Source organism: Cynara cardunculus (genome assembly GCF_001531365.2).
Source record: "Cynara cardunculus var. scolymus isolate 2C chromosome LG 17, CcrdV1, whole genome shotgun sequence".
In the NCBI taxonomy this organism is placed as follows: Eukaryota; Viridiplantae; Streptophyta; class Magnoliopsida; order Asterales; family Asteraceae; genus Cynara; species Cynara cardunculus.
The window spans coordinates 2830189-2839818 of NC_037544.1; the positions used below are offsets into that span (position 1 = coordinate 2830189).

Below are 9630 nucleotides of genomic sequence, written 5' to 3' on the forward strand. Positions count from 1 at the left end.
GGGTTATGTAGTGGGCATGATGATGGGTGGTTTTGTTTGTGCGGTGTAAGAAAAATTATGTGGTGGGACGTGGGTGCTCATTAATAATTAACGAATCTTAAAATGTGATCTGTTTTTGTACAATCAAACTTCACCCCCACGTTAACAAAACATATTACACGATATATTTGTTTTGTTTTATTAATTATTCATATTAAAATTATATTTAAGAAAAAACGTCAAAAAAAAGGGTGGATTTTTAATTATTTTAAATGATTAAGTGTTTGAATATTTATTAATCATTCTGACCGTTTATTGTGGTAATAATTATTATATGGCTTTTGAAGTTAAAGACAATAGGACGAAAACAACTGATTGCTTTATTGCTTTTGAAATGGTAATAAGTTTCTTATTTATATCTATACTATATTATAAAACATTTGACAAAAACTCATAAAAACTATTTTTTATACATTAAGTACTGTTTATTAATGCATATTACTTAAAATTCAAGATTAGAGTTAAACAAACCATTAAGAGTTGTTTATCCAAACGTTTACTTTAAACACTTATAGATGAGAATTTATACTGATAATCGGAGACAATAGTTTATTTGGTAAGCGTTAACTGGATAAGAGTTGTCACCCTCACTTACAGTGTAAAACTCTCGGCTATTGTCATCGCTCATATCGGATATGATTCTAGATCCTTGCCATATATAATTATATATCTTGTCAGGTAATTGACCTGATAAACATTTACCTGGTATGTATTTGGTAAATGACTCATAAATCAAAGAGCTTTTAGCTTAATGGTATTTGAGTCTTTGCCTCCTAAGAGGTCATGAATTCAAATTCACCAAATATAAGAAAGAAGTATAAGTTTATTTGTTACATTTATTGTATATAAATATTATATATTTAAAAAAAAAGGGTTAGAATTGAAGAGATGAAACTTCGTAGATTCTACAAGTTGAGATTATTATAAATAGATAGACACATAAAAGATTATGATATTTCTTGTTATTAAAATATACTTCTAAATATTCAACAAATGATTCCTTAAAGTGAGAATTTATGAATTTAATTTAATCATTTATAATAATGAAATAAGTAATTTAAATTGTTGCATTAACCTCTTAAAATTCAAAATGGGAGCATGTGGAAATTGATAATCTACTATCTACTATGTGTAACATTTAAATGATATATAAATTTTACATGTTTTAACCATTGATTTTTAAAAAGATGTATCTATTTTATTTCTAACATACCTGTATATTTCTTAACGATAAACTAAAAACAGAAGCGTTTGGTGGCAAGGTTGGTGCATGTCACCATGCTAAGGTTTGCCCTTCGGAAGGGTGCGGTACGGATCATGTTTTTTTATAACAAATTTCTCTATTTTTCAACTTTTATTTTTTGAAATTTTGAAAGAAAATGCAAAGACAACAAATAAACCAACATATCTATAATAATTTACAAAAAGAATTCTACATATTTATTTCTTATAATCAAACGATTCCACCACTTCAGATTTTTTCTAGATCCGCTTCCGACCAAAGACCGTTTGGTAATAAAAAAAAAAGGGTTTAAAAGACAAAAAGCGGATTTAATTTAAAGTTGGTTAGTCCACCATACCTCCATCCCAAAACAATGAAAAACATACATAGTTATAGAAAATTCTGATCATTACATTTTTTAATTAACAAAAAGTCAATTTTGCACTTAATTACAGAGAGAAATCTTCTCCACCTCATAATTAAGGGTAGAACAGAAAAATATACATTTACTTTTAAAAATAAACACTTACAAAAATAGTAAAGGTAGACACTTATTTTGAGACAGAAATAACATATGTTTCTCCACTCTCTTCCTTTTTCTCTTCGGAAAATTTAGCGCAATTTATTGAGCAAAGTTTTTCCAAATAATTTCCAAAATAACATTATAGTTGTTGAAGATGTTGTTACGATACCATTTTATTTAATAAATACATGAAAAAAAAAGGAGTTCACAGAATAACAAATCTTTAATAGAGAATCCAACAACAAATCTAAAAACCCAAAATATTCGTAAACAGACTAAGTTTTGGTGGAGAAAATATAAAATACCAAATGGCCTCCTCCTATCTCATCATCATCATCCTCTACCAAATGGAACAAATGACTTAAACATTACAGACGTATAATCCAAACCCCATTACACCAAAGTAAAACTACCCGATTTCCAGTTTACAAACAAAGAAAGAATCTCGAATCTCATCCATCTTCATTACTGTTTTTTGTTGGGTTCGAATACGTACTTGATCAACGATTCCTTGATCGACATCAACTCCGGGAATTCTTTCTTCAACTTCGATGCGTCCAGCTCGTTGTTGCTCCGTGGGGCCACGATCACTCGGGCTTGTTCTTCCAGGGTGAAGTTGACCCATTTGAATTCTGGGTTTATGTACTTTTTGTACATTTCCAGGATCTCATTGTGACTTACCACCCCAGGATTTGTGAAGTTCCAGATTCCTCTCAGATTTCGCTTTGCCATCTCTATTGAGATTGGTAGAAGCTCATCCAAGATGGTCATGCTGTTGGGTATGTTGACGACTTTGTCGTAACGAGCTATTTTGGTGATGAAGTTGCGCGGGTTGTTCAGGTCTGATGATATTGGCATTCGGACTCTCAGGGTGCAAACGTTGTCGTATTCTTTCAACAGCTCCTCTACCTGAAAAACTCGATCAATATCACATTCATAGCATACAGTTTAGTAATCTACCAAACACCAATCTAGTCTCCTCTCCTTGATCTTTGTTCCACCTAATCTGGTGGGACAAAACTCAGTTCTGTCTTATGACAGTCTAAATGAAGCAACAAATGTGGGATAACAAGTTTTTGTTCTGTCCCATGTAGTGCGTTTGGTACACAAATGGGATGAAACAGAACTGGACGAGCATGGACGGGTGAGAGTGAGGTAGATGGTGAAAGAATTGTGGAAGGTTTAAGGTTTTTAGTCTGATGTGGGCAGTTTAGTAATTTTACCAAACTTTTCCCATCTCACTGGTTTTTGTTCCACCTATTTTGGTGGGGCTGAAAAATGCACCCCCCAAGTGCTGCAGTCTAATTGTCACACCAAACATGAAACAACTTTTTGTTATGTGTTGTCCCGTCCCACATATCAAAAGCAGCCTACTTGCAAGTTTGTAGTACAATTTTCGGTGTATGCATGAAGAAATATTGAAAAAATAAAAAGAAGACAAGGATTAAGAAATGGTGATTACCATAGCTTTGGTCTTTGAATAAAAGGATCCGGTGAAATTGGGCTTGTCTTCTTCCTTAAAACCGATGCCAGAGCCTTCTGGGTGTTTAGCATCGTACTCAAAAATGCATCCAGTGGCAAAATTCATCATCAAAAGGCCGTGTTCTCTGCATACGTCTGCTAGGTTCAGGGTGCCCGAGACATTGGTACGGATAGTTTCTGTCTTGTGAGATTCACACCAATCAACATTGGGTCTGCCAGTGACACCGGCAGCATTGAAAACATGAGTTGGTTTAACAGTCTGAATATCAACCAAAAGCTGTGAGCGATCCTCCAAGCGACCTCTTCCATACTCATATGGAATTTTTTGTTTCTCACACAGCTTCCCAAGTAAACCCCCGATCCAACCTGTCCTACCATAGATGAGGAACTTCAAGGACGGTTTCTTAGTAGAGGTGCTACTGCTTTTGGGAGTGGTAACCACAATGCCAATCTGAGAACCGCTATTTGCCACATCATCTGAATCAAATTCAGCATTTTCAGGTCCATCAACAAGCCTATCAACACCACCAGGCATCATCAGCATTCGTGGATGAGGAAGCAGTGCTCCAGAGACATCGCCCCACCAATTAGGATTGCTGGTATACCACTCGATGGTCTTTTTAAGACCATCTTCCCATCTGGTCCTTTCAGACCAACCCAAGCTCTTCAATTTCTCATCATCCAAGAAGTACCTCTGATCATTAAATGGCCTGTTCTCCACAAACTTGATGCTTGCTTCTGGATCCATATTGAAAAGTTTGCACATATCTTTAGCAACATCAATAACTCTTCTCTCCCTCTTGGTCCCTATGTTGTAAACATGACCAACTTCCCCCTTGTGAAGAATTACTTCAAAAGCCTCAGCAACATCCTCACAGTAGAGATAACTCCTTACATTAGAACCATCACCATGAATTGGTAGTGGCTTTCCTCTCATAGCTAAGAGAATGAACTTAGGGATTAGTTTTTCTGGGAATTGGTTTGGGCCATAAACATTGTTTCCTCTAGTGGTAATCACAGGCAATCCATATGACCTACCATAAGCCATCACAAGCATTTCTGCCCCAGCTTTTGTGGCTGAATATGGGTTTGTAGGAAGAAGTTGTGAAGCTTCATGGTTACCCACAACAGCATCCTCCTCTGTTTCCCCATAGACCTCATCAGTGCTCACATGGATGAACCTTCTAATCTGTCCAGTGACCTTGCAGGCCTCTAGAAGCACATGGGTGCCATAGATGTTATTCTTTGTGAACTCAAAGCTGTTGCCAAATGAGTTGTCAACATGGGTTTGTGCAGCAAAGTGCATTATGGTATCAATAGATTCGGTGATCAGAAGGTAGTTGACAAGATCGGCACTGCCAATGTCCCCCTTAACAAACTTGAAGTTAGGAGACGATCTGGAGGGATTGAGGTTCTTAAGATTTGAACAATAATCAAGCTTGTCAAGCACAACAATCTTATAATCAGGGTAGCTTCTGATGAGCCGGTTAGCAACATGAGAGGCAATGAATCCAGCAGCCCCAGTGATAAGGATGTTCTTTGGCGTGTAAGTAGCCATACTGGAGCAGTCTGTGGGAAAACAAAATAGAAGTCTAACTCAAAATCCGCATGCTAAAAACCTTTATAAATTTTGAACTCAAGAGTAGAAAGCAAACAATCTTACTTCAACAGCATAAAAAACACATAATTGACAAGCAGTATGGAATGTTTGGCGAATCTAAACAATGCTTTAGAGGAGTGTAGGCGCAATAACAGCATATGGAAAATGCAAGCTATTCGATAACTAATCCACAAGTTATTGCATTTATCCTGGAAAAAGGAGATGCTAATTTTCTAAAAGCACATAAAATGCAATAAACAACTAAAGAAGAGGGTTTATAACAACGAATCAAAGCAGATCACGATCAGCATCCTGATCTAAAATCAAATGTCGAACTCAACCTAACTCTCATCAGATTGGAAATCGAATAAAATGGCAATCAACAGATACGAGAAATCGCACACTAAACCTAAAACACGAATCAGAACAAACCAGATCTAGATCAAATTCACCATTTCCTTGTATCAAATCGATGCTTATACAAGCTCGATTCAGCTCATCGAACAATAAACCAGATCTAAGCAAAACAATCAAATGCCATCATCATCATATAAACAACATTCGAAATCGTTGAATAGAAACCAAGATCGAGGTCCGATCATATTTATTTATAGCTACATGAAAATGGAAAAGAAATTAGCGTAGAGAAACATGAACTTACATAAAGTTTACTCCGGATCGGGATCAATAGCTGCAGATTGCGTGTATGAGAGATCTCGACCAGAAAGATGATGATGATGATGATGATGATGATGCAGAAACCACGAAATTTCTCGCGAGACTCAAGGAGTGGCAAGGGACGCCTCGATCGATATATACACAAAGATATATATACATGTGTATGGTTCACCCCAACATGATTCCATCTTTTTAACATTTCCATTTAATCTAACCCAAGGGTTCGCATGTTGACCAGGGTTACTTACTTGACCATCATTTTTTCCTTTACCAAAATAAATAACGATATCACCCTGCAAAAGGCATAGCAAGAACCGAGAATCTTACTCAATAAGTGACGGAAAAAACTCTTACCAGGTAAAAGATGCTTACCAACAATCAATTTTGAAAGGATAACTGGACTCTTATTGATAAACACTTACTCGGTAAGCGTTTGGTAAACGAACATTGAATTATGGATAGTTATCCGATCTTGTTCTAGACTTTTAAACGTTTTTTATTATTTAAAATTTATTTTATTATGTTTCGATTGAGTCTGTTTGTATAAAGGTTTATGCATTAATATCTGATTGAACATAAGATATTTTGTCACACGAATGGCTTAGAAGAGAACGAGTTGACATAAATGCTTTCTATTTTATGTTTGTGATTACTGTAACCTAAAAACACGTTTTTTTAAGTGACGTGGTTTCTTTCTAGTGAAATAGTCAAAACAGCACGTGATCCTTTATTGAACTCGTTCACGCTTGTTTCGATCCATGATATACAGATGTAACTCATGAGGAATGATTCATGCCATATTCCACCATTGAGACAAAGAACTCCGCATCAAGAAAGACCATTTATCGATACACGAGGTGGAGTTTGGACAGAGTAAGATGTATGTTGATCTGATATTTATCCAAAAAAAGTAAAATGGTTGTTTCCGTGAATACCCCTCATAAATGATCAAATGAGAAACCCGTTTAAGTTTCGATCTGAATTTAGATGTTTCTATCTTAAAACGTCAGCTAGTACACTTGGAGATAGTCGCACAAAAGATTGCACTTTCGCTGGACTGTTCTTGTTCCATGGGTACCTACTGGCAGTATGTTAAAATAATATTTATATTATATGTTATTTCAGTAAATCTTGACTGAATATTGTTAAAACACGTTGTAAATTGACCCTCTTATTCCCTCGTTTTTATATTTCTTCATCTTCAGATTTTGCCCATCATATTCGTTCTCGATTTTAATTTCAAAACCTACAAATTTCATATATCGTAGATTATATGTTACAATTGTATGCATTAACCAAATATATGAGTAAGCATACCCAGTACTTTGAGTTAGCTAGAAATTTGCACGGTGAACAAGCGTACAACCTTGTATTGGACGTAAAGGACCCAGTACACCTCGTGCACTTGGACTGTATGATTTTTGATCCAAATTTCAACTGTTTTATACGTTAAACGTAATTTTAATCTGTTAATTATAAACAACATTTTAAATATATTATATCACTAAAAATTAGATCTATCATAACCGTTTGGTGGATCTACAACTGTACAAGGATATGTATCAGCATTCCCAAAACTTATTTTGTGAATATGATACATGTTCACTATAAAAATAGATCTGTTACCATCATTGTACACGAATTCAACACAACCATGAATTCAACACAACCACCCGAACCAAATAAATGCTTTCTTAAATGCACAAAACTACCCACCACATGAAAACGTATTGGCATATCCTTCACCACAACAGATGTCGATAGCATACAACAAAATCAAATCCTTGATATTTTTGTAAGAATGACAAATAACTGCGTAATTATCACTGATCGTGCTAACATCGGAATAGACTGATTTTATTATCCTCGACCTCGAAGGGTAAAAAAGTAAACAACTATGTGATTCGGTAAATGAAAATCATTCTGAAGTTGTGACATGTATGAAACAAATTACTAGGGACGATGAAATGGGTGATTGCATTGACATGTTCGAGAAAATCAGGTGGGAACGATGAAATTCGGCCAAAATACATCAGACGATTTTACGAACCTTTGATCCACCTTAAAGGTACATTCGTTGGGCGAAAATTCTGGATCCACCACTATATTCAGATATAAAACAACATAGTTTTATATGTAACGAATCCAAGTAGGAATAAATTTTTTTTTGCGGCCATTGAGGTTCAAATACGATGACTTCGGACTACCTGCGAAATAGGTAGTCACCCTGGAATTAGTCGGCTCGTATAACAGGTTGGATATCAAAGTTAATAAAAAAAATCCTTACATCCACCATATGAAAATGTTTCATTTAAGATATTTAATCGATAAACACAAAAATAAGCAAAAGCCCTTCAAAGCAATATTGTTCAAATAACAGAAATAATGCTACAAATTAGCCAAGTTTCTTGCTTCTTGCATTCGATCAAACCTAATAATAACATACCAATGGTCTCTAACTACTTCTAATGCTAGAAATTTTGGGTACAAATCGAGAACATCGTCTTCTTGGATCTTCGTGCCAATCATTTACGTATAGTGGCAACCTCCATAACCTGCAAATCAGTACAAAATTTCTTTTAAAATCTAAACGTTTACGTCAAATCTTTAACGGGTTGGTTAAATTTCTAACAAGAAACTAAACTTTGACGTCAAATTGTTAATGGGTCCAGTAAAAACCGAACTTTAACCTCAAATCTTTGATGGGTCAATTAAACTTCGAATAAAAACGGATTTTTAACTTAAAATCTTTAATGGGTTGATTAAACTTTCAATAAAGATTGAACCTTTAACATCTAATCTTTAATGGGTGATTGAATTTCTAATGAAAAAAGCGAAGTTTAGGTTCGAATCTTTAACGGGTTGGTTAAAGATTTCGATCACTTACTTGGGTCCGTAATAGTAATGAGACCCGAGTTACCAAAATGGCAATTCCACGAGTTTCTTCCCTTGCATTGATAGTAAATATTCATGGCAATGGAGGCGTGGTTGATGAGATTATCCGGCAAATAACACGCACCACCTTTCGCCAAGATCCCACAGTCGACTTGCGAGCACGCGTAGTTCACGTTCTCTAACAACATCGCCTCACTCGATGACGGCTTCGCCACACACCATGTTTTCTACAACAAGAAAAGACCAATTTTTTTAGGGTTTTCTCGTTCGGTTTCATCCGAAAACACAATCTTTTAAAGTCATTACTATCTATAGATAGCAAAGATCATCAAGTTAAACAAGACAGATGTTCCTTAATTACCTTATCGCCATAAACTGATCCAAACATCCCAACTGTACATGAAACAATCACCAAAATGAGTCAAGATTCATTCAATAACGTTATCAAACGGCTTCGGAAACGCATCCCCGGATTACAGTACATAAACCGGTGATAGGTTTTCGAGCCTATATATATATATATATATACATATATAGGAAGTTGAGAGGCATACCTGAAAGGAATGATGAGAGTAGGAAAAGATATGCAAAGAATTTAGAAGGCATTATTAATGATGAGGTGATGATTTGAATTTGTGTGTTTTGTGGGTGGTTTTAAAGACGAATGGTGAGGAAAGATATGTAACGGCTCTATAGAAATTTGAAGATCAATTCAAGACGTTACGTTTAATACAATAATTAAGGGGCCCATTAATTAATTGAGTGCGTCATTAAGTGCTTAATTAGTCATTGATTAGTTGATGTTTATGATTTTTTAAACATTTTAATTACTCTTGTTATTTATAATTATTATTATGCCTCAAAAGTTCAAAATTATTGGATTTATCACACATTATATCACTTGATAAAAATGTTTAATTATTATTATTGGAAAACAAAATATCAGCGAGAGAATTGGTCAAAAATAACAGTAATTTTGTAAAAAGTGGTGGAAAAGATTATGAGAACAGAGAAAGTGGTGGGATCAAATACCAAGGTGAGTTGAGATCTACAAAAGAATAGAAATGGTGACTTCCACTCCACTCCATGTGAATTAGGAAACCCTAAAAGGGGATTTATTCACTCTTTTTATCCTTTTAATGTTTGATTTAGCAAACCCATGTTATATATATATATATATATATATATATA

General features: G+C 34.9%; 2 protein-coding genes across 2 annotated transcripts; both read right to left on the bottom strand.

Moving 5' to 3' along the window:
• Nucleotides 1-1988: 1988 nt before the first annotated feature.
• LOC112500804 (trifunctional UDP-glucose 4,6-dehydratase/UDP-4-keto-6-deoxy-D-glucose 3,5-epimerase/UDP-4-keto-L-rhamnose-reductase RHM1) lies at nucleotides 1989-5615 on the bottom strand. Its single transcript, XM_025104389.1, has 3 exons — nucleotides 5528-5615; nucleotides 3247-4835; nucleotides 1989-2693 (listed from the first exon to the last, which is right to left on the bottom strand). The coding sequence occupies exons 2-3, from the start codon at nucleotides 4822-4824 to the stop codon at nucleotides 2250-2252; spliced, it is 2022 nt and encodes a 673-aa protein (XP_024960157.1). The 5' UTR covers nucleotides 4825-4835; nucleotides 5528-5615; the 3' UTR covers nucleotides 1989-2249.
• Nucleotides 5616-7886: 2271 nt separating this feature from the next.
• On the bottom strand, nucleotides 7887-9048 carry LOC112501242 (glucan endo-1,3-beta-D-glucosidase). The gene is made up of 4 exons (XM_025104950.1): nucleotides 8994-9048; nucleotides 8801-8832; nucleotides 8432-8666; nucleotides 7887-8099 (listed from the first exon to the last, which is right to left on the bottom strand). Exons 1-4 carry the CDS (start codon nucleotides 9043-9045, stop codon nucleotides 8074-8076), a joined length of 345 nt encoding a protein of 114 aa, XP_024960718.1. The 5' UTR covers nucleotides 9046-9048; the 3' UTR covers nucleotides 7887-8073.
• Between the last annotated feature and the right edge of the window lie 582 nt (nucleotides 9049-9630).

Bases quoted from the DNA above. Each gene is read 5' to 3' on its own strand.
- LOC112500804 (XM_025104389.1), bottom strand. From the start codon at position 4,824: ATGGCTACTTACACGCCAAAGAACATCCTTATCACTGGGGCTGCTGGA. The intron at 2,694-3,246 runs GTAATCACCATT...CGAGTTTTTCAG, and splicing joins ATTCAAAGACCAAAGCTATG to GTAGAGGAGCTGTTGAAAGA.
- LOC112501242 (XM_025104950.1), bottom strand. From the start codon at position 9,045: ATGCCTTCTAAATTCTTTGCATATCTTTTCCTACTCTCATCATTCCTT. The intron at 8,833-8,993 runs GTATGCCTCTCA...TTTCATGTACAG, and splicing joins ACTCTCATCATTCCTTTCAG to TTGGGATGTTTGGATCAGTT. The intron at 8,667-8,800 runs GTAATTAAGGAA...TTCTTGTTGTAG, and splicing joins GATCAGTTTATGGCGATAAG to AAAACATGGTGTGTGGCGAA.